The sequence below is a fragment of the Empidonax traillii genome, unplaced genomic scaffold (assembly GCF_003031625.1).
Source record: "Empidonax traillii isolate 1590-97213 ecotype Southwest subspecies unplaced genomic scaffold, ASM303162v1 scaffold275:size1536655, whole genome shotgun sequence".
Lineage (NCBI taxonomy): Eukaryota > Metazoa > Chordata > Aves > Passeriformes > Tyrannidae > Empidonax > Empidonax traillii.
In genome coordinates, this window is record NW_020955468.1 from 20,653 (window position 1) to 46,514 (window position 25,862).

At 34.8% G+C, this 25,862-nt stretch overlaps 1 protein-coding gene across 4 annotated transcripts in view; it reads left to right on the forward strand.

Moving 5' to 3' along the window:
- NRXN1 (neurexin 1) overlaps positions 1-25,862 on the forward strand; it is a 426,871-nt gene that overhangs the window by 14,028 nt on the left and 386,981 nt on the right. For 3 of the 4 annotated variants that reach the window (XM_027889907.1, XM_027889910.1, XM_027889908.1), the window contains exons 2-4: positions 1,042-1,425; positions 8,895-9,098; positions 11,282-11,308. In XM_027889907.1, the coding sequence (XP_027745708.1) occupies positions 1,042-1,425; positions 8,895-9,098; positions 11,282-11,308 (615 nt within the window). The remainder of the gene's footprint in view (positions 1-1,041; positions 1,426-8,894; positions 9,099-11,281; positions 11,309-25,862) is intronic. The other variant, XM_027889909.1, reaches the window with a different exon arrangement.

Below are 25,862 nucleotides of genomic sequence, written 5' to 3' on the forward strand. Positions count from 1 at the left end.
TGTTACATGATATAACTGGTACATTATAGTAATCTGGTGACCTATATAATGTTTTGATTTATATTTTGTTTGCTTTTGCACCCACATAGGAGTCACTTCTGTGAAGATCTGCGTGAAGATTTTTTTTTCAAGTGATTTTAGTTAGAAATAAAATTAAATTTGATGGACACAAGTATGTTCTGTGATTTAGTGTACTAAATTTGTTTTTCTGCTTATTCAAGCATTACTTATATGTAAAAATTGCATACCTCATTATTTTAAAAAAGTATAACCAAAAAGAATCTTTGCAGTTGCTTACAGTTTCTTTGTTCAGACACTTTGTAAAAAGAGAACTCTATTTTAGGTTTAATTTAATTTATTTAATTTTTAAATTTAAATCAAATAGATACTTCTGATTTCCTGAAGGTCTATATACATCTTCTCTCCCTCTGTTTGTAACATGCACACATTTCAAGGTAAGTGTCAGAGGCATTGATTTTCACTCTAGGAGCACATCACTACCTTCTTAATGATTGCCTACCTGGAAGCTGATGAGAGTATTTTCCTTCTGCACTTAAAGAAAAAAGTCTTATCCAAAGCTCACTGAAAGTGGTGAGAGTCTTTTAAAATACTGTGTCTTTGGATCCAAACCAAAGACACAGATATGCCTCCCAGGTTACAACCTCATCTTTAATGCTTTGAAACTCATATGAGGGAGTGAAGATTTTTTGTTGTTGTTGCACAATGAGGATATTTCTGAAAATAACTCTCAACTGCATTCCCTCTCCCCCTATGAGATTGGTAAGGTGATTTTGACTGGGTTTTTTTGATATTGTGATCATGTAGTATTGTGCATAAATGTTTTTACGTTATTCACTTCCTTTCAGTATTTGTACTACATTGTAATTAAAATAGTAAAGTGTATCTATGATTCTAGAGCTGCACAAATAGAATACCTATGCTTGACTTACAGCTGTTTGTGATGTGCAGATGAATGAGTAAAAAAGCAGTACCAAAATCTTTTTAATGTCTTGAAAATCATGCATTTTGTTGTGTTTTCAGGGACCATATCTGTGAACACATTACGTACACCATATACTGCACCAGGAGAAAGTGAAATCCTTGACTTGGATGATGACTTATATCTTGGAGGACTACCAGAAAATAAAGCAGGCCTAGTCTTCCCAACAGAGGTGTGGACAGCACTTCTCAATTATGGATACGTCGGCTGCATTAGAGATTTATTTATTGATGGTCAAAGTAAAGATATTCGACAGATGGCTGAAATTCAAAGCACAGCTGGAGTAAAACCCTCATGCTCAAGAGAAACTGCAAAACCTTGCCTTAGCAACCCCTGTAAAAACAATGGTGTGTGCAGGGATGGGTGGAACAGATATGTTTGTGATTGCTCTGGCACAGGCTACCTTGGCAGATCGTGTGAAAGAGGTAGGTTCCATAAGATGACTGCATTTCTGTTTTATAGAATCCTACACAATGATTAAAAATGGTAAACTGTCATTAACTTTCCTGAGGCAGAGAAAGCATCCTGGTTTTTATTTGATATGAGGTGGAGCCCTGCTCTAGACTGAAAGAAATAACTCTAGAGGAAAGATCTTAGGGGAGACTCTAAGATGCATGAGGAAGTATTTGTTACCTATGAGAGACAGTCAGTATTGCTGAATGTCCCTTAGAAAATTCCTCCTTTTTCTCTCATCATACATTGCTGAGTTCTGAAAGACTTTTGTGAAAGCAATTTTAAATAGCATTGCATGGCTAAAGGGTCCCATTCCAATTCCAAATGGAGGTCTTGTTCTCTGCCTATTTATGTGAATATCAGTCTTTTATTAAATTTACTCTTGAATTCCACAGTATCACTTAAATCTGTGACCAGAACTTCACCCATAAGTCAAAGCAGAAGAATCTATGTAGGAACTGATATTTCTTACTTAACTCTTTTTAAAAAGATCCTACTACCCAAGAAAACTTTCTAGTTTTCTTAAATTCCCAAGTATCCCCCTTGCCTATAAAAGGCAATGAAGTTGACAAATGCCATTTATTTTACAGAAAAGGTGGATAGTGGCAAGGAAAGCAGATGTTGAAATTAGTTAACAGGTAGAAAATCCTGTAATTCATATAAAGTTGTGGAATGCACTAACAAAAGATTTTAATCTAAGCAGGCAAACAGTAAGAAAGTGTGTTAATATTTTAGGCATTTATTTTTATTCTTATTGAAATAGAAAATGTGTCAATGGCAGAAGTGGTATTTTTTCATCTTATATTTGACATAGAAAAGATTATCTTAAACCTTAAATCTATACCTAAAGTTTATTGACTAGAAATGTAAATTTTTTTCATCTAGTTTGATCATTTTTTCTAGCTATTCAGATGAAACAAAAATGTATTATTTAAAAATAAAACCCTAACCAACGTTTCAAGTTGTACATAAATAGATATGTGGATTTATATAGTATTAATACCACCATATTATTAGCATTTGCAAGAAAATTCTCCGATTTTTCTGTGGGTTTCTCCCGTCTTATTTTCTGACAAATTATGCCTTTGGCTCATGGCCAGTTATTCTGAGCTCTCCAGATTGTCGTTGCTGGTGGAGTGGAGCTGGCAGAGGGCACAACCGAGCTGCTTGATCATCCCGAAGCCTTCGCTTAAACATGGCTCGTGTACCACCCTGTGGCCAAACTCTCCTATTACAGAGGGCACAAGTGACAAAAAACGGATGTGCATTTTTTTTTTTTTTCCGAAGAAAAGCCGGGAAACCTGCGTTAGAGACATAAACACATGCCGATCTGCAAAGAACTTCCGAGCAGGCTTCATCATAAAAATTTCCCATAAATATATTGGACAGGAGGTGATACTTTATATAGAAACCTTTGTCTTTCTTATTTCCCATGCTTTCTTTTCAGTCACTGTCCAGTTTAGGGCTTCATTTTCCCAGCACATGCCCCTAGTGGGAATGGTGGCACTATAGTGGTGGTGTTGGCTTCTCTACAATAACATTTGGTTCTTGTCCAACAGAAAAACGTGCGGCAGTTCAGCAGTATGGGATCATTTCCTGCTCTTGGGTTTCCCTCTCCAGAGGAAACTGCACTGAAAGGAGATGTCTTCTCAGTAATATTCATATCCCAAATGGTCATGCATTAGTAAGATTAGAGCATTTGGGATTCTGAAAGCATTGTGTTGGCATCGTACCACACAAAGTTATTATAACTACTACCAATGTGCAGTTACTGATAAACTTTTGTATTTGGTGATATAAGCAACACAATTATAATTGTTTGAACTAATTTAAAGAAAATAAGAACACGTTCATTTCAAAAAACAATACAGTTTCACAAATAAAAGTTTATCATAAAATATTGGAGGTTAAATAAATGGAATATTTAACATTAAGTTATTAAGGTGTCTTCAGTAAAATAAAAAAAAACAAACGTGTAGCTACCTTTTATTACTATAACTTATTTTTCATTCTATTTTCCCTAAAACAGGAATGTTAACATCCATATTTGAATGTTTGGTGTACAATACAGAATCTGAAATGATTATTAGTGCACAATAACCCTGGAACACAACTTGACCCTATTTTAATTTGTGTATACTTATAAGTATACATATATATATATATATATATACATATATATATATATATAATGTCCATGCCCATTTTATCCTATTGAAAGTTATTCTTGTTTTTACTCTGGATTTTCAGTAAGGTTAAACATCAGTATAATCTGTAGATTGGCTTTAGTAGATTATGAAAACTACAGCAGATGGATGGACAGATGTCACAGCAATATAATTTGGCTTCCTATCTTTCTTTGTAGATCACAGTATGTATCTGCCTCTTGGCAAGGCCTTTTGCAGGTGTATGCTCTTGACTGGATGGCTAGGAACAATGAACAATAGTAAAATAATCAAACAGTGCTAAGAAAAATTAAGCATGCCAACAAAGATTTATGAAAGTGGCATTTCTGAGGCGAAAATATGTTGAAAGTTGAATGTGTGTAGGCGTCCACATTGTCCATGCACAGGCATTTGTGTACACATATGTACATTAAAGAAATGTAACTTTCATTCCTTACATTATATCTGGTGGCTTTACAGCTTTAAATTAGGAAAAATAAAAGTGATATGATCATGTGCTCAAAATATTAGAGCAATTCCATCACTGTCTTAACTGATTGGTCCTGTGTGTTAAAGTTCTACTACCTGCATGCTAGATGTGACTTGGGACCTCAGTCCTGAAATAATACCAGTGTAGGAATTGGGAGGAACCATTTCAGCTTCTATTCACATATTATCTAGTAACAAATCACATACGAATAATTGTTTCTATCAGACTGATGGAAAGGTTCCCTATGATTCACCAAGGCTGCAGCTTTGGGCCCAGAGGGACCGAAGTAGTTGCCATAGAGAAAACACCAAATGCCTAGGAATAGAACAAAAACTAAATTTCACTCAGTAGCAGCCAATACATATTTGGATAGTCACGCAGTTTCTAGGAGTAAAATGGTGTGTATCAGGGAGTGTTTCCAGGGCACTACTATTGCTCTACTTATTCTGGTAAATAAAATAAGATCGGAGAGCAAACCTGAATACTTGATTACAGATGATACGGATTGTTCACATACTTCCCAGAATGACCCTGGACTGCATCATCTGTCACTTTCTGGGCAAAGTTTGTGATTTTGTCTGAGATAGCAGATACAGAGAGTGATTTTATGCTTTAAAAACAGCTCTGTGGGCTGCAACAGAATCTCCATATTATTGCAGACACTTTGAAACTGAAAAGGCAAGAAAAAAGTAATTCTCTCTTTGGGATTTCACAGGCATCACAAGGGGTTCAGAGGAAACAAGATCCTTTTTTATTTATTGAAATATATGCAGTAGGCATCTGTACTCACCAAGTATCATGTTTTTAAAACAGCACAAACTTGACTGCAGAATTTATGAGAAAGAACACTGAAATTCAAGTGCCTAGTCCATACTTCTTTCACTTTAATTTAAATAAGCTGTGACCTGAACAATAGCATCTGGTTGGAAAATTCTGCCTATCCCTATAAATATTCAGTTCAGTATTTCTGAAGGTAGGAACAGTTGTAGGTAAGTTTTGAAATGAGTTGGTGCCTCAGTCTCTTGAACAATTTAGGTAATTGCAGCTCAAGTGAAACATAAGGTCCTGAGTCCACTCTCAGGTCAGTACTAGTCTTTGCATCCTTGGTATTAGGCACAGAGATGATTGAAGTGTTGTATGTGTATATGTATATGTAGCAAGGAACTCTATCTAACCCTGAAGATTTTAATAAAAAACAAATTGAAGAAAAAAAAATGGAGAAGGGGAACTGAGTGGGTTCTTTTTTGGGTTTTGGTTCATTTGTGTGTTTTGGTGGGTTGGTTTTTACTTCAGAAGCAACAAAGGTTTTAATTGTCAAGTTTATGAAAATATCAAAGAATAAATGTATAAAATACCTTTTTAGAAATCTTATGCATTACTGTTCATTTCTTGTTAGTAACTCTACTGCATACACTTACTTGCTGCCACAAAAAAAAAATTGTCAGTGATGTATTTTTAAGGATTTTCTGCTATTTTTCTTTTTAGTGCTATGGTTCCAACACTGGAGTGGTAGTAAAACTATTATTCTTCTCTGATTATATAAATGAATAGCAGATTCTGAGCTAAACCCATTGTCTATTATCATTTGATCTAATAATTAAAAGAAAGCTGAACAAGAGGAAAAAGACTTTCTGACAACATTTATATGAGAACATTTATCCATGTAGGTTTCAAATAAAGATGAGATAAATACCTCCTTGGAATTAGTTGGTCCAAAGCAAAAAAAAAAAAAAAAAAAAGGACAAATCATCCCTTTAAGGTTTGCATAACTGGTGCCTCTCGTCATTCAGCTCACCATCTTACTAACCAGGCCTTGCAAATTAGCAATTAATTCTCACCAGTTTTGCGTTTGTTTTTACTTTGTTTGTTGTTTGGGGTTTGTTTTGGTTTTTTTTCTTTCCCCTGTGATACCTTTGAATTTAGAAAACTGATGACTTGGAACTCCCCATATTGAAAGGAGCTAGTTCACATGAGGGAGCTTCCTCATTGCCCAGAGGTTTTAAGTCATTTGCTCTTCTGTTCAGTATCCTTGGTCTGTTCTTGGAACATCTGTTTCCAAAATAACTGGCACAGTCTGGTTTAGGAGGATTGAGTATCTAATCACATCAGGTCTGTTCACCATAGTGTTAAATACTCACAGGTCATCTCCAATTAAATTAAGACAGTTCCTTCTCTCCTTTTTATGTAATTTTCTAAAAAACTTGGATAATTATAGGAAAGTTGGCAAATTGTAACCATGCTGACTCTGACAACTTTCTTTTACATTATCTTAGGATAATTTGTTACCTGAAGACTTCTAGTGTTGCTAAATGTTGGGTTTGCTCTGTATATGAATACTGTGAATACTATTAATACAGTGGTTTTTAATAGACCATATAAAATACCTTTTATATTCTTTTACATTAGCATGTAACTTTAGCCTTTTTGATAGAATTCTTTATCTAAATCGTATTTACCTTGATAAAGATCTTGTGAGTTTTTATGCACAGGCTAGACAGCTAGACGTAGGAATGAGTTGTAATATAATTGTAACATAGATATAAGAATGAGCTTGTGACTTTCACTCCCTGCTCCCCTCAAAAGAAAGAAAGGAAGAAACAAACACACAAGAAAACCTAAACCCCAAACCAACAAATAGAAACCCCAAACAGTCAAAAAGCAAATCACCTTCCACTGAAAACTCTTTGACTTGAAATCTCTTTTCAGACTGTTGCAAGTATTTAACCTGCTTCACCAAAAAATTTTAGGTATTGAATATGATGAAAATATCATTACGTGCATAGATACAAATCATCAAACCTGTCAATGGGTTCTTCTAACCTTTTACATCTAAGGACTTTCACATCAATATTAGTAATCCCTTTTTTTCCAAAATCAAACTGTTTTCTCCAATTTGTATTAAAGAAGTCTAAAATTCTTTACACAGGAGAAGGGTGCCCAGAGAAACTGCAGATGCCCTATCCCTGGAAGTGTTCAAGGCCAGGTTGGATGGGGTTTGAAGCAACCTGATCTAATGGAAGGTGGTCTTGCCCATGGCAGGCATTTGGAACTAGAGGATCTTTAAGGCTTCTTCCAACCCAAACCCTTTTATGATTCCATTAATGAAAATATTATCTATCATTTTTGCCTCTTACAGAATTAGTGGAGCCTTTTGTCCTTCTATGTATCGTGTAGGCTAGAAGTCTTGAAGAGCTTATCTGTCTTTAACAGTATACAAGATATGCAATGGAAACAGTTTTGACAAACTTAGTTATGATACTTGCTAAAGTTAGTATCAGTATTATTATTCCTTGAAAATATTATTGCACGTTGAGACCATAATACACCTTTGTTACAGAAAAGTGTCTCCATTATACTGCAGCAAATTGAAGCAGAGGGATGTTTCCCATAGGTGTTCTCTGCTGTCTTCTCTTTCTGCTCGTTGGTCATTTGGTCAAGTAACTGACATTTTATTCAGTAAGTTGAGGTGCCCTCAGAATTGTACCTTTTTCTAAGAAAAATTCTGTAGCACTGTGTTTCGATTTCGTCATCTAACTCTTCACCCATTTCTGAGATGGAGAGTTTCTGAGTTAAAGAATGGAAGAAGCTAGAAGGTCTCTAGTGAGGTAGTGCTAGGTAAACAATCAGATGTGCATAAAAACAGGGCACATTCAGACAGTGTATTTTGCCACTCAGGTAGAGATATTAGTTAGGAAGAATGGATAGTTTTGTGTGTTTCTGCAGAGCCTACCGGTGTTCTGCCCACTGACTGTTGTGTTTGGATGGAGGATGTTGCTCTTTCACAGCTTCTTCCACCATGATATGCCATTGTCAACAACCCTAAGAGCCATTTCCAAAGGCTGTGGTGGTTAACTGGTCGCAATGTTTGTTTGTCCTGCAAGAAAGGACTTACTAATACATTTCAGAAATACATTCTCTTTGCTTTCCAGGAACCACAGTGTCTCCCTGTGAGCAGAAATGCAGTCTTTTTGCTACCGTCTTGTTACCAGCCTGGAAGCTGGGAGAAGAAGACTTGTAGCTGGTTGCTCTGGGCTCTAACAGACTGTGATTGCTCTGTGTCAGGGCCTCTCGCCGGGAGGGTTTCCTGTAATGTCTCAAAGTGACGGTTACTTGCTCGTCTCGGGGGTTTTAAGATCTTACCCTCAATATGCCAGGTCTAGTCTCCATCCTCTTGTTGAGGCTGTCATAATCTTCATGTACACATTTTTGCTTCTATACCACAATTTTTGTAGTCATGAAGCAATCTGTGCCCCATCCAAACCATGCTGGGCACAGTTATCCATTTTTAGGAGGCTTTTTGCTAACTGAATGATAATTGTAACTGTGGTGGTAGCAATGCTGATAGGTTTATACATGAACAATCCTAAAGGTGGTTATCCAGATGAATGACAGTCAGACATGGCCTTTTATTAGGCTGTAAGGATAACTGAATGTCTTTTACTGGCTTTGACCTATTTTGAGTTGTTCAGGCCTAGTTTTTCAAGTATTGCTTTGTATGTGATTTTACCAATCTGATTGACGATGCATACATGACTGACTGCGTCATTAAGGAGCAATTTAGTTTCTTCAAAAAGCACCAGGATATAACTCTTAAACAAAACAAAACAAGGGAAAAACCTAAAAAAACCCAAACCCAACTTTGCTTATGTTTCTCAGTAATAATAATGAAATGTAATATCTAATTTTTCTGTGTCGTGCTAAGTCAATATACATTTGCCATCTTCAAGGTGCTTCGGTAGACAGAGTATGATTCTTTAATAACTGATTTTCTCCCTTATGTTTTCAGAGGCAACAATTTTAAGCTATGATGGAAGTATGTTTATGAAAATACAGCTCCCTGTTGTGATGCACACAGAGGCCGAAGATGTTTCTTTACGGTTCAGGTCTCAGCGAGCTTATGGCATTTTAATGGCAACAACTTCCAGGGAATCTGCAGATACCCTTCGTTTAGAGTTGGATGCAGGACGAGTTAAGCTAACGGTCAACCTAGGTAACAACCTCTTCCTCCAAGAAATTAACATTTTCTTTGCATTTTTCTTTTTGCTTGCAAACATCTACAAAACAGCCTGTTTTAACATTAAAAGTAAACTGAAGTGATATATAAACACATGTCAATGCAACATTTGCGTATGTACATACACCAGTACATGGCCATTATTACATTATTATGATTTTTTTTGTTTTCTTTTGCATTTTTGTATTCTTTATTTAGTCTTAACATAATCCATCACAATATTTTTGTACTATTGTGTATTCTAAAAAAAGAAGACAAATTCATCAGTGGTATTTTTGGGCTAAATAATTATTCTTCATTGTGGAATGCTGATCTCCTTCCACAACTTCTTCACAGTATTAATTCCACAACTTAAATGTGCAAGCAGAAACAATGTGTATGTAGGTCAATTCAGTTTTACCTCCACCAGTTAATGTACAACATGAAAATATATCAAAGACTTTCTAGTTTTAAGACTAGAAATGTTGCAGTTAGATATTGCCACTGATGGATTTCTTGGTCTCCTTTTTTTAGGTGTCAAATCTATAGTAAATCCATCTCTTCTTTTTTAAGAAATTCTGTAGTGGTATTTTTGTAGTATCAGATGATAACACAACCCTTCAATGCCCAAAGACTGCGGCCCTCAGCAAACAGCCTTGTGAACACAGGAGGCACAAGCCCTTTTACAGAAAAAAAATTGGTTTCAGTGTTAAAAATATGGACAAAATGTTAGGGTATGGTTTTCTGTAGTTAAAAAAGAAAATAAGGAAAGTAATAAAAGCACTTCTGCCATGCTTATGAATAAGTCCGAGTCAGGGCCTGAAAGAGAACAGGAATATGCTGAGGAAAATGCACTTTCTGTGCAGCCATTCCCATTCAGCAGAACGCTATTTTTAAAGGGAATAAAATCTTTTATTGTTTTAGTTGCAGATAAATGACTTCTAGAAAGCATGAGTGGGGGTGAGAAAATAATCACCCAAGCCTCCACTTCATGAAAGCGTTGCTCACTGAAATACTGCCCCGGTGTTCAGCTATCAGAAGGGAGAAGGAGAAGCAAAGGGTATCCCAGTTGACTCTTGCAGTCCCCTCCAGTGTGGATTGGGGGCTGCTGCAGGCTGTGGTGGGGAGGCTCCCCAGTGCTTTCTGTAAAGGGGGTGTGCAGGTGCTGCTCCTTGGCTGTTTGCAACCACTTTTCTGATGCGGTTGACGACACATGACAAACTCAGCTATATGGAAACAAAATCTAGGTTTGATGGTATATCTGTTCCTCAAAGGTATAAACCAGGAGTAGCAGTACAAATCAAGTAGCGTGGTGTAGATTTTAGATTTTTTTTTTTTCCCAGTAATAAATAAATGCAGGTAGCTCAGCTGATGATTGCGGACAGATCAGGTTATTCTCTTTACATACAAAACAGCAGCCTCCACCTACTTCTATAGTTTGTGAAAGTAAATAAAGAGTAAACAAATCTATGCCCTAAGCAATATTGTTTCTCCCTCCAATGCTCCCTTTTTTTTAATTTTTTTTTTTTTTTTTTTTTTTTTAGTCAGGCAAGAACATAATCTCAAAATATAAAGGATTCTTTTCGTTCTCTAATCAATGTTTATAAATATGTGACTTTTTTTTTCCCTGTGTGTTAATGTAGCTTTAAAGTAGTCACGGTTCATTTCTTAAATCTATACATTAAGGATATGAAAAACCACAAAACCTTATTTGCAGGCCTAAGTAATATTAATACTTAGTTTTTGAAGATAAACCTTTGAGGTATACTATCCACAAGTTGTCCAAGATGTCTGATTGTGGCCTGGCTTGCTCTATGACCCATTGTGACGGAGCACTTTTTAATTGCATTGAGAAAAAATACCTGTTCTTTCACAGATGGGGAGAAAGTTGCAGCCTGCCTCAGTTAAGCATCTTTGACTTTTAATCCTGATTTTTCACTTAGATTTGTCACCATGTAGCTTTGTTTGAAATTGGCCATTTTTACCCTATTTGTCGTTTCTATTTATAAAGATTTATCGCAGTATATCTGGGTTATAACAGTATGTAAAGACTGATGATATGGAGTGGCCATATTTGCATGTGTCTGTCCCCGGAAGGGTGGACTGTGATTTTATTGGATGTCTGCAGCTATTACCTTGAAGGATAAATTTTCATTTTTCATCTATTCTTCCCCATCTAGACTGTATCAGGATTAACTGTAATTCCAGTAAGTGCCTATTCAAACTTTTTAAAATGTTATTCCACCATTATAAAATATGCAAACTAGATGAAAAAGACTGTGGACAGCTTGCAAGCACTCGATAATTTATTAATTAAATGTGATGATTAATTATCATTGTGTAAAAAGTCATCATATACTCTAGCATATATTTTATGTCCTTCCCATAGGACATAACTTGAGCTAAAATATTAAAAAGTATTCTACAGTTTGTAAACAAACATAGAGGAAATGGTACCTGTAGTACTGTATTATTCTAGATGAGCTATTTTATTTACAGTAGCCATAGAATTTTTGAACCAGCATTTCTGATAAGCTGTCACACATTCTTCCCCTGTGTCCACCTTCTAGCCTTCTTGACATTTTGCCTTCAGCTTGTGGTGAGACTGTTGGGACATAATTGTTTATACCACAAAAATTTGGATTTATAATTCTCCAAGACAATTAACTGTATTTGCTGGCTGGTTATAGCATATTGGTTTTGCTAAATCTTTGGTTTATGTAAATGTGATACATTGCAATAAGGACATTATTAAGTCTGAAAATAACCATATTTTTATGATGATTTTTTACACTCTAATCATGTAAAAAAACCTTAAATTGAACAATTTTTCTCTATGATATGCATGTTTATGAAACAGAGGGAAACATTTGCCAGATGAATGGACTAAATTTTAACTTCTCTGATATTATTTGGATTAAGAGGCTATATTCTGAAAGGAGAAAAAGGACTGTGATTTTATTTTGAGTCTATGGAATTCCTGAATGGTGTCAACAATATTATTGATAGTAAGTATGGTAGACTTGAGTTTTGGGTTGTTTTTTTCCTTCCCTTCTTAACAGGTTTTGCAGGCCAGAGCACTGGCTTTATGCAAATAGAAAAAAAAAACAAAAAAACAAACTCCACAGGTGTAATTTGTAGTTGTTAATAGTTAAAAGACATTAACATAACATTCCTTAATTGTTTTATAATCCACAGAGAAAAACAAGGATCTGCAGTTATAATTTATAATTTGCTAATAGTTTTTACTATTAATGATTTTACAAGACAAAATTACAGCATTTGTATTAAAAAGCAGAGTTTTCTCGGGACAAATTTTTAATCTAAACCATACTTAAATCCAGACAGACTTTTCAATAGAATAAAGAAAATGCTTGTAGGTACAAAGACATAAAGATAGCTTCCTTTAATATAAAAAAATAAACTTAAAAAGTAAAACTTTGTCATTTATAAGCACAAATATTTTCTATTGCCACTTACTAAAATGTAAAACATCATGAAAAATCTAAGAAACATTTTGTTGGTCTGCCAAAGGACACTGGTTTTTTATACTGAAGAAGTCCCAATGAGAAAAAGCTTTCCAAATGTAAGACAAACAGCTTTTTGAGCAGAAATGTAATGAGGTTTCCTGCTGCTTGTAAATTCCTTTTTCCCTAGAAAAGCAATAGTGCTTTTTTTCTTAACTTCCTTACTAAAATCAGAAAATCCCTTTGAAAACAGAATTACTAACATAGGGAAAACCCCAGGAATAAAGCCACAATATAACAGGTGTTTTCATTTTTTAATCTCTTTTGGACTAAACGGTGTGTCATAAAAATAAATTTAAATGGTTTCTAGGTTTCATTTTTAAGCAAGTTTTGGATCAAAAGAGAATCTGCAAACACAAAGTAATAAGCCTCCAATTAGGGGATTGCAAAGGCGAGAAATATATGTACTGGATTGAATTAGCAGTTATAAGTTCTTCTTGTTCTCATACAAAAGCAGCATAACGTCTCTACAAAATATCCTTGATATAAAATACTCATAAGTTATTTTTCTTTGCAGTTTGTTTGTAGTCTTTTTGTTATTAGAATTGAACTTTCGTGATTAGTTCCATCTCCCTTTGGTGCTTGTGTACTGAACAGGGTTTTGTGAGCTTTCAGTATGGTAAGTACTGCAATATTTTCTTATCTGCACTCACTGTGCTTTTTCAACAACCAGATAACATGTTTTAATTTTTAGATTATGAAGAATTATTGCTCTTAGCAGTCCTTAAAAAATGCTTGATTATTAGGCAACATAATGGGATTTTGCTTAGAAGTTAGTCATGTTAATATAACAGACTGGTAACAGAGGTAAGGTCAGGATGAAGCTATCTGGCTTGAATTTGGAGAGATAGCTTTGGAAAAAAAAAGTTAAACTAAACATAAACAAGCTTGAGAGAAGAAAAAGGAAGATGTGAATGTAAGCACCTTATCCTACTTTGACCTTGTGAATAAAACACTGCACCTCTTCCTCTCATTTTGCCTTGAGTGCATCCTGAAGCCTGTCTTCTGCTCACTACAGATCAAATGAATAACTGTTGGCTGGACAGAGCCAAGATTTTGGTAGCAATTTTTTCTACACTTGGTCATGTCTTCACCTTTATCTATTGTCCTGTCTTGCAGAAGAGGTGGCATTTTGTGGTCTTCCTTGTTTGAAGTACAGAATATTTTAATATTTCAAAATGTTAATCAGATATCAGCTCACTACTGAGCTTGTTTCTCATTAATAATCTTATGGAGACTGTTCATGCTGTTTGTGTGGAACTGTGTAGCATACTGAATATTTTGTGCCAGGCTGGAAGATTTGTATCCTCATAAAACCTTACACCACTCAAAATTCTCTCTCATGTTGGTCAGAAAATACCATTGCTGCAGTGTTGGTTTTGTACATCTTTAAATCACTTCATTGTGCTCTTCAGACCTGCAAGCTTACAAAACAAAATTGTCTGTCAGGCAGTGAAATAAATGGTCCTTCTAAACGACAGGTACACGTAGGTTAATGTTGCAGCTGACACCAGAAGAAAGGGGAAAAGTTATTTTATGAACAGAAATAGCTGCTATGGTTTCAGTATTAGGGTTCTTGGCTGAGGAACTAATTTTAAAATAAGACTGCAGTGAACTCTGTTGGTTCAAATAACATGAATGCACAGCATTTTTTGACATTAGTCATTCTGTAAAAACTAAGTTGATGGCTATACAGCTCCTATATATTATATACAAAACTGATAAGCTAATCCTTAAAAATTGACTAAGAATAAATTATTAAAAAAATAAAATAAAAAACGCCAAACCAACTCTCCCTTTCAGTGAAGGGAGTAATTGTTACCTTTTAATTACAAACTATAAAGCATTAATTATAAACAGCAGTGAATCCTGTTGAAGTGAATGGGATATTTCCCTAGTATTTCTTAAAGACGGGACTTCATCCTATAAAATTTACGTTACAGTTCAATAAGAGTTTCTGAATGATTTGTGAACAAATACAGGTGTGCTACATTTCCCTATTTTTCACTACTGCAATGTTAAGAGCTAATATCTTGACTTAAATGAAATTCCATTTTTTTCACACTTTTAATGCTTCCAAAGCATTAGAATCTGAAAAAATCCAAGTACCTGTAGCTCTAAAGGCTACGGGTTTTATTATGCAATATGCTTTTTGCTATGTCACAGACATGTGCACTCCTACGTGTCATTTCATCTTTTGGGGTTTAAGCATTTTTTATATTGTGTTGCTATCGTTTCTGAAAATAAATTTTCTAGATTTTTATATGAGTCAGTAGAGTAGGACTGTAGGGTTTTCATTAATTGATACTGTATAATATTAATAATGTTAACTGGTATATAGCTGGCTCTCATTTTCCAATCTGATACTTTTGCTCAATATGAAAAGATACAGGATAATACTTTTTTGAATGCTGCTGTGAAAGATTGCTCAACTAGTGGCACACAGTGCAGGAGAGATTTAGGTCACTTTTCTAGTACACAGTTTTGCTTCTCTAGGCAATAATTCACAGAAAAATCACATTGAATTCAGTTACACTCAAATGTGGGACTGTCACAAGAAATTGTTATGAATTGCAGAATGTTAGGGAGTAGAGAGTACTGTGGTAGTATACATGTATATAATTCTCCAGGGAATGTGTGAACCAGCTTTGCTAGCTGGGTGTCTACCTTTTTCAATTAGGAAGAGTATACTGGGGTTTGAGGATTTTCTGCTTACTCTTCCAGTGAAGTGCCCCTTCACAGATTGTATTTACATGCACCTCTCCTTCTTTTGTCAATCTACTTATTCATCCGTTCTCTATGTCATTTATTTTTCCTCTCATTTTTATTTTCTCATTCGATTTCATTTCTCTGTTCTTCTCTATAATCCTCATTTTTTTTTCCTTGTTTTCTATGTTCATCTTTTAAAACTTTCCTGTTCTGCAGATGTGCTCATTACAGATGATTAAATTATTCTGTTTGGCATATGCAACACCTGTTACTGAAGCATTTCTTTCTTGTCAAAGTACTCTACAAATCCAGGGCATGACAAGAGGCTCTGTCAGATTACTGGTAAATAAGAGGGAAACCGTATATATTAAAGAACCAACAATGGTGTTCAATTACAGTATATTTTCAGTTTGCACATGAATTTTAAGCAGGAGAAAAATCTTAAATGAAGACTATACATCCTTTTGAAAGCTACTGCTTGTAAAACTGCATTCTATTACAAAGTCCACAATCTACAGCTGTGGTCTTATGGATATTCCAAAATCTACTGTGATAAGCAAATCATTCATATATTTTCCGAATCTACAGCTGTGGTCTTATGGATATTCCAAAATCTACTGTGATAAGCAAATCATTCATACATTTCCATGTAGTTACTTCTTACTATCTGGTGAAAAGAATTATTGGAATATACTATTTGTTCCATTTTTACTGTCATTGGTAGTGAAAAATCGTTAAAATTATAGAATTTTTTAGCTCCACGCAAAATGTAAGATTTTTTATTTGGCCTGTTTTCTTACATAGCACTTGTGAATTGGGTGAGAGTTTGATTTTTTTCTAATTAGGTATGACTGACAGCCCACTAAAAATATGCAATAGAGCTTTACCATAGAGAACATGCAGCAAATCAGCAGGCTACTTTCACTGCAAGTTCAGTGAGGGACTCTCCTCTGATGGTGGCATAAAATTTGAAATAATTATAAATAATTATTTTAAAATTTTGCCTATACTTTGCAGATTTAGAACAGGAAGTCATTGGACTATTTCTCATTCAGCAATATAAGTTTAAAGACCTCTTTTCACATAGTTTCCTAAAAACAGGACAGTGCCACAAAACTAAAAAGATACCTGGCCTTTTTCAATCAAATTCTGATTACAATCTATGAGTTGCTAACAGAAAGCATGCAAAAAAAAGGAAAATTGCTTCTTTACTGAGAGACTCTCACTGGAGTCCTGAAGCTGCACTAATACCATCCTATGTCTTGTTTTATGCACTGTGTTGTGAAGCAAGGTTGAAAACAGCTCAGCTAGGAAAAAATTTCAGGTTTGAAAGCAAAACATAATCAGGAGAGCTAAAGTAATTAAGGGATAGAACATAATTTCTTCTATACAGCCGCAGAAGCCAGTTATGAAAGATGCTTCTGATTTCTCATTCTCTGTTAAATTATTTGTACCATTATATATACCAAGTTATACTATGTAAGCCCCATCACATTAACTGGCTTACTGGGAGAGTGATGGCAAAGCCATTCACCTCTTCCCCCAGTCACCTTGCCCATCTGCTCTGGAGAAAAGTAGTAGCTCACTTGTAATTTGTAATTTGCCCTCACTTGTAATCTTGGGTGCACCCAGGGCGAGGTCTATGACTCGGGTTTTTTATGAAAACTCAGAAATATGCGGTGGGTATTTTCCCACGTGCTGACAGATGTTAAGACTCAAAAATATTTCTGAGAAAGTGATCTTCACTCCTTAAATGTTATGAGTGACTTAGCTGGGAATGTAAAGGGAACCAGCAGGGCCACTGCTGATCATTTTTCAAATGCGTGCATACCATTCTTTGGGGTTTGTGCTGCAGAATTTCATCTATCTCTTAAAAAAATTTTCAAGTACTTTAAAAATTATGTTCTTCTGTCTTCCTGTCTGCCAGTCCTGCTCTTACATTGCCCATGGCTTTGCTACCAACACAAATGTTCAAGTGTCTATGTGGTGAATTTGACTAAAGTGACCCATTAACAAAATTGTTAATTTCCTGCAGTTTTCTGACCCTGTTGTAGTATAAAACAGGATATGGGGGAGGCAGGAATGGTGCAGGGACAGTAGAAAAATAACCTCTGGTAAAGAGAGCAGATTGCTTTTTTTTCAGCAACACAGACTTATGCTGTCCCAAAATTAATTCATTTAACCTACATCTAAGCAAGGACCTCCTGGGAAAGTGCAAGTTATTTACAGGAAGGCAGAAACATCACTTCTTGAGATGTGGAATGCTTAATCTGTACCAGTTAAGGAAGTGATCTTTCAGACAACTGAAGGGAAATGTTGGAAAGGTTTCTGGGTAAACGTGTACCTTCATTTATATACGGCACAACTATTCTTTTCTCCTGAATTTGGCTCAAAAAACAAGCTGTAAGTTGAACCTAGAAAATATTTGAGATTTGAGACCTAGTTTTAGGGAATTTTAGGCATGAGGAGAAGCCATTGGGTATCATGAAGAGCATACATACCAGCTAAGGGATGCTGTGCTTTTTGACCATTCACTTAAGCTAAGAAAAGTTTGCAACCTATTTTATTTTGCGGCTTTTTGTGAAATTTCATATGGATTTATTCTGTCTTGAGAGAGGACTCAAAGAAATTAACAGTAAAGGCACAATGGACTTCTGAGTGTGAGCTCTCTCACAGAGAGAAAGTCAGTCTTGTGATATGCTGATTTCTCAGCTAAAACATATGTTTTGTTAAATACAGAAATCTTGCAGATATACAGAAATACTCAAGTCATCTAAACGGCTGCCATTTTTACCTCTTCCTTATGCAGTTGTTAAGAAGAAAAAAAAAAAGAAAAAACAACTAAAGAAACAACAAACCTAAAACCTTGAACTAATAAAGGGCATAAGAAAATTTGAATCAACTAGCTTATTATAAAGCGATCTCAAGAAGAGTCTTGCACGTATTTTTCAGTGCCAGTGGTGAGGTCCTTGTAAGTTCTTCTCTAGCTCAGGCCTGAACTTGCTTATCTGAGGCATGGGAGACAATTTCCGTATTAACACAGCAAACTAAAGCTCAAACCTTCATTAAAGTTAAAATAAATGCTTTAGATATGCTGGCTGACCATTAAAGGGTCTATCATATTTACTTTCTCCCTACTGACAAAGCTTTCAAGGTCATCTACTGGGTACCGAAGGCTTTGCTCTATCAGTGCTTCCCGCCTACATGAAGGACAGCAATAAAGTTTATTTCTGTGCCTGCATTCTACTTGCTGCTTATAAAACCTCATCTGTGTTTGCTCTTTCTTAGCTAACAGAGGGGAAAATTGCCATTAGTCTTTTGGCAGACTGTCAATAAAATATCATTTCAAGTTCTCTTGCTAGAAAACAGATGTTTTCTTTTTTTGTGTGTATTCTTCTTTCCTTTCTTTTCACTCTTTTCATCTGTATTATTTTTATCTTTTTAAGTCCCACATTCTACTCATGGTACTTTACAGATATAACTGATTTACAGGGGCCTCACTAATCAAATATATATTAGTAGTATATTTGTGGCTTTCTCAACGTACAGCAGTGTACTCTGCAATAGCCACAGTAAAAAAGGTAACAGTAAAAGCTTAAACACGTGATTATTTAAGTAAATTTGATAATACATACAGTGAGGGTAGTTGCCCTAATTGGTGGTGGAAAATGATTAGACTGACTTTCAGATAAAGACTTGCTTTTTTAGCACTGCCACATAAATATTTTCAGAAACTTACTTTAATATTGATGAAAAATAGAAGACTTTCCATTGTCATATTTCAGTGGATACTTTAATTTTTGCCATGCCAGGTATAGATAATTGTCAGTTTAGTGTATATATGGGACTATATTCCATATCATCTGGCTCTGAGCATTAGTATACTGCCAAGATTTTACAAGCAGAGCCCAAGGGAATGGTCTGGAATGGACTGAAGTTGTTCCCTCTGATCCTTCAGCCTAAACTCTTAAAGGAGAGCAGGGAGCAGGAGATCATCTAAAATACTAAATATGACAAGAGGACTCTTGGAGGGTAGGAAGCAGATATTGCTGCAAGCATGTAGCCTCTCATTTTACCAATAGGGACGAAGCAGCCTCCAGGATGTGCTAGATCTATAAGAATAGATTCTCTTGAATTAATAGATCCTGATTTATATGCAAGGGAGTTGTGTGTGTTTAGCTCATACTGGCCCTATCAAATCTTTCATAAAAGGACTTTTCAGAAGAAGTAGACTAGGCCTCTTAAATATTTTAATGGGAAGAAGCAGTTGAAAGTAACTTTTTCATGTATATCAGATCCTAAATTTCTCTTATTTTACTTTTATGTTTTTCTCATTGAGCTTTTGAGAAGCAAGATGACTTAATCACATTTCAGGACTGGTGATTTAAATTATTCTCATAATTTTTTTCCATGACAGAAAGTGGGTGTTACAGTCATATCTTGTGGGGGTAATGAGGAATGCTGTTCTAATCAGTAATAGCAAAGCAATTGAATACAATTTTCTTCTGGAGAAGAATATATAAAAGCTAATGTAATATCATTCATATTGGTGAACTGGGCTGCAATGGCAGTCATTTCACAGTAAAACTCTGCTTTACTGCTCCCTAAAACTGATTCCACAGGAATCTCTACTAACATATTCATAAATAATTGAGAGAGGAAGATGAATACTGATATGATATTATTTGCAAATGTAATGAGATTATTTAGGAAAATCAAATGAAGTGCTGCATGTGAGGGTTTTCTGAAGGGTTTCAAAATGCTCCATGACTGGATGGTAAAATGGTAGGTGGAATTAAATATGCACAAAGTAACTCATGCTAGAAAAAGTAACCTTAATTATGCAAGTGCAGCAATGGAGTTTGTTAGCACTGAGCTGAAGAAATTGTGCAGTCATTGTAAACAGCTCTTGTAAAACAGTTCAGTGCTCAGAAGTGACCAGGATTCCCAATGGATGTTAGTAGCTATGGGGTTCCGGTAAGACCAGAACAGAAAGCAGCATTATGTTATTATGCATTCATTGTTTCTCCACTTCTTGAAAGCTGCATGTGTGTTTAGTTCTCATTCCTCATGATTAGCTTAAATAGGAGGAATACAGGTCACTGCAACAGGGAGGATTACAAGTATGGATTAGCTTTCCTACATGGAGCAGCTAGGCAAGCTAGGAAAAAAAAAACTGCCTGAGAGGATATGAATGTATTTTTATAAATATATGATTATACAGCCATAAGAAGCAGCAGGAAGTTGATAGTTCGATTTTTTTTTTTTTTTTAATTGAAATGGAAATACATCAAGGACTTCCTGTGATAAGGCAGTTTCTTTAGTTCCAGTAGTCCCAAAGAAGTCTGTCACTGGAAGCTGTGACTGTTAGCGTAGTGATTACTATAGAGCAGTCCTGCTTTTCTGTGCTGCTCTTGAAAGCACGGTGCTGAACTAGCTGGTCTTCTGCACCATTTCCCCTCTTATTTTGCACCTTCTTTTCCTAATGCTTTTATCACTAGTTTATACCCTATATTCAGAGCAAACAGGAAATTGCTAGTGAAAATAATCATAGACTCATAGAACCATTAAGGTTGGAAAAAATATATAAATCTATCATCAACTGGGATATAAAGACAGTCATTTTAAACTTTGTAATCAGATTCTATGAAAATTACCACACAGATGGTAGCAGATGGCACAAACCAATATTTCAACAAAATCTAAAAAAAAAAAAGCTCCTAATTACTGACAAATCCAGTCAAATTAGGATAACCATTAATTAAGTTGCTATTTGACTTAGTACTAAGAGCTTTCTGGAAAGAAATTTTGGTCTGTAGCTCTTTGTAAAGAAAGTCATTGTGGCATTCAGCATTAGGAAAAAATAACAGTAATTCAGCACTGATCAGTTGATAATGTTTCTAAATTTATACACAGATTAAAAATACGATCAGACAATGTAAAAAGACTTTTCTTTTCACTTTTTTTTTGCCATTGTTTCTTAGAATTCTATGTTTCTAATATGTAATGCTCTTGTGATAAACCTTTATTTATATATTTGTGGAAAGCATTTAAAAGTGCTTATCAGTGAAAATTCTATAGAGAAATACTCCAGTCTTTCTATTAAAATATTATAGTTGGAAGGGTTATTTTCAGGGGATAGAAAGTTAAGGGTTTTTTTCCAAAGAAATCTGTGCAAAAAGATACCAAAATCATTACTAGTGTAGTTCAGAAAGCATTTAAATGTACTAAGAAAATACATAAGACTGTTTTTCCAAATACAATACCTTACTAAATCAGAGATACTGTGCTTATCTTGAAAACTTTTCAAGGAAAATCAAACAAATTGCCATCTCTCTGCAGGTAGATACTGCTTTTCTGATCAATACATAACATGCTCACAGTCATCATTCTGACCTAATATATACTCGTAAAGAATTCATTTAATAACTTGTGTTTAATTTTTTAATAAAATGGATATACATGAGTTAAAAAACAGGGAAAAGGGAAAACAGAATCAAAGAGTGAAATTTGAATGTGATGTCTGATTCTCACTAACACAGCTAGTGAACATTGCAGTAGGTCTAACACACGTTGAGGTGAATTGCCAAGTTTCTTTCAGTCCCTCTCATAATAATAGATATTATGAATAGAACGCTTCTACATTATTAAAAAAGTGCTATTAATTTCAGTGAGAGTCAGATCTGATCCTATTTCTCAGTTTTCTGTGATTAGGAGAGCCAAGCTGCTTAGGGAAAGCTTGATTACCTTTTATTTAATCAAAGAAAGAAAGAAGAAAGGGAGGAAATGAAAAGGGTGGCAAATTAAAATTTTGCATAAATTAAAATTATTTTGGTACATTTATATATTTGTTCTGCTGCAAATATGGAATAAATTCCTCACAAGCATTTATCTTACTCTTTAAGAATTAAGATCGGGAAAATGTGATTATAGACAGTTGGGAACAGTACAAGAGCGTAGAGCTTTTGTGTTTTTCATATGTAGTACAGAAGCTGAGTTATCTGCCTATTTGCATAAATATGAGTTCACAGAACATGGTTTCTGAGTCATCTGTGGCATTTTGACAGCCCCTCCTTTACTGCATCTGTAAAAAAACCATTGTATAAGTATTTATTAGTTTCAGCTGTTTGACTGTTTCAGAAAGGTAGGCTATTTTATAGATTCTTCACTTCTCTGCAACAGATCATCAATTCATAGGTTCAATCTTGATGAAGAAGTCTAGCAAGCACTTAGCTACAACATTATTCTTTATTAATGTTATAAGAACAGTAATTCATTTTTCAATGTGCTTTTTTTGAAGAGCTGATAACATTAAAAACACCTACCCAGTGCGTGTCACTGATGAGCAGTTTCTTATATTAAAAGCACTTACTCTGTATCGAGCACATTTTGCATTTATGTCTATTAAAATTCATGAAACATCTATCATAACATTTTAAGCACTCAGTAGCTTATTACTGGAACCACATAACTGCTTCCTTATTATCTCTTCTTGACAATAACTTTAATGAATTATATTCAGGTAGCTGTTAAAATTTCCATCCAAACATATTGCTTTTTTGGATGACATGTCAAGAGGTTAACTTATGCTCCCTTCCAGCTGATTTCTAGGCCTCAATCCATCCGACAAGTCACTTCAAAGGAGATATTACTCTGTTGAGTTGAGACATCAAGATAAAGTTGGCTTTCTGAGATGCAGTCCCCTTTGGGAAATGTGCAAAGAATACTTCAGCAGTTATTTGTCTAGGCAGTCTTGAAGCAACAAGACACAGGATGAAGACCAAGACATGGAACAAGAAAAAGAAATCAAAGAAAAAAGGGAGCTGTGGTTCTTGTAGCTTATAGTAATTTTTTGGTATTATTTCTCGTGATTTTATATTCTTTGAGATTTTTCTCCAAGGAGTGAAGCACATGTATGTAGAAATAACATTTCATTAGATAAGAGTTCCTCTCTGTCTCTGCACATTAAGGCTTTTCTCACTAATAGTAAAATCTGTCTGAAGAAGAAAGGACAAATAGGTAAGTCAACAATTCCATTTTTCACTCACATGCTTTACGTTTCACTGTTTACGAGTGACTTGTGAAAGTTGGATCAGAAGTGAAAATAGTTAGTATGCTCACTGACATTTAAGGAATTCTAGTTTTACTAAAACTTGAGCACTATAGTTGTTGAGTATAGGTGAAAATTACCTGATGAATTTGTGTCGTGGTTACTGATATACTTTGATTTGTCTCTGCATTTTTTGCTATATAACTTTTCAGCAGCTTGAAAGCAAGTATGCTGTTTCCTAGGAGGGAACAACTACACCATTCACTCTCAGGGGAAGAAGTATTCTTGCATCTCCAGCTAACATGAGATAGCTGACACCATCACTGACATGATATAGGACACTTATGAAGTCAGGTGACAAGCTTATTGGCTATGAATGAGAGCAACACTGCCTATAAAAGTCAATTCTTAATTCCATTCCTTAACAAAAAGGGCAAGTAGGAACTTCTGTCAAGAAGCTTACTTGTTTTTTTCAAAGAAATTGTCACTCACTGATGCTGAGCACAAACCTTAAGAGATAATAAATGGCACAAGAACACTGGAGAGAATATCTCAATGTTGAAATCAATTCCATGTAATAAAATTTAAAAGCCATGTTTTTTTTACTCAGGCATGCAAGAGAATACCCATCAAAGACAGTGGAGGCTGTTTATAGAACAGAGATCAACCTTTGTATTATTCATCTATTTGTAATTTCTGAACACAATCTGAAATGTTTATTTTAGTCCTCCTAGCTTGACTCCATTCTGTGTAAAAGAATCCAAGAATAAGCAGTGACAAGAAATTATACTTTTTGATCCATGATGAGTATAAAGAAATTTTAAAACACTTAAATAAACAAGGATAATAAATCTTTAAACATTATTCTCATTACTCTTAACTAGGCAAAATGTTATAATTCATCATTTTAATTAAAAAAAAAAAGATATCAGTGTGAGATTTAGTTGTAACTATTTCTTAACAGCAGTTTTTTGGGATGAAGACACCTGTAAATTAAAAGGAGCTTATTCTTAAAATAAAGTCACAGTCCAAATTCTCTTCTATGCCAGCTAGCTACCAATCTGCTTATTCTTAAGCACACTGTGTAAAATATAAGGGTAAATTTAAATGGGGTTTTGTCTGTTATGTTCATATTCGCTAAACATAAAAGTATTATTTTATAAAAAGGTAAATTATGGACAAGCATACTTAAATTGTGCTTACTTATATTTTAAAATATACTTCAGAGTTTTGACAGCCATGGTTTTGATATAAATGGGCACAGTCAATGTCAAAGTCAGGCTAATATGTGTGATTAAAGCTGTTTCTGCTTTTTTCCTGTTGTCACTTATAATCTAGCCAAAGTACAACAAATTTTCCAACTCTCTCTCTCAGAAAAAAAAAGATTTTTCTAAAAAAATGGTGTAAGTTAGGTTATTCACCCTTCACTGGGTTCAAGTGGAAAGCAGTAGAATGGGTTCTTCAGGCTCAGAAGGGTACACTTAGAGATCAACTTCATTTATTGCCTGTAGCAGCTGTGTTTCTCAGGTTTTTTGTTTATGACAAACATTTTTTTGAATGACAGCGATTTGAAGAACAATGATTAAGGTCCAGACTATCACAGTTATTTAGATAGTAATTGTATGGTGAAATCCTTATTTCAAGTCAGAATTTCTCCAGATCTCTTCGGAGGAGACAGCAAAATTCCTCTGGAAGCCGAGACACTGTATTTGATGTGTAAGGAAAAGAAGATTGCCAGGTGTATTGCTCTCCATTTCTTTGAAAACTTACAGGCATATTCTTGCTGATTCTTGAAATCCAGGACAGAGAATGTATGTTTCTGCCCTAGTGTTTTGTAGGGTTTGGAACTTTTGGTTTGGGTAGTCAAGACCAGAATAAGAGTTAGATTTTTACCTGCTAAAGTAAAAATCTAACTCCTCTTAACAAAGCAGAAAATTAACTTGAATTCATTTTAGGATCACTTTTTTTTTCCCCCTCTTATTTTAAACCACTTTTCACAAATCAGTACTATTGACAGAACTCGGAATTTATACAGAATTAATGAATATTACAGACTGCCATTGAAGTCATATCAACAGTGACTATTTACTTTTAAATAAAACAATATTGCTTAAAATTGGGAGTTCATGTTAGTCTTAGTACTATTTTACATAGGAGTTCCCAAGTCAGTTCTTATGATTTTCAATCCTATTCTTGTTATAGAAGTGGAAAACAGTAAGCCCTAATAACTCTAGATGACCTAGCTGTTCTTTTCTCTACCAGTTTTACAAAGCTGTTGTTAAATAAGAGTAAAAAGGAATTTTCCATTGAAACAAATTCTCGGTATAAGAAAACTCTGTGTAATACAAACATTCTGCATAGGAAAATTTCAGTATTGTAAACGAATTAAAATTTTCCATTTTTTTTCTTCCTTATGCAATATACTAGCTTGTGGTGGATGATATTTTAAAAAACAAGCAATTTCAGTTATCAAGC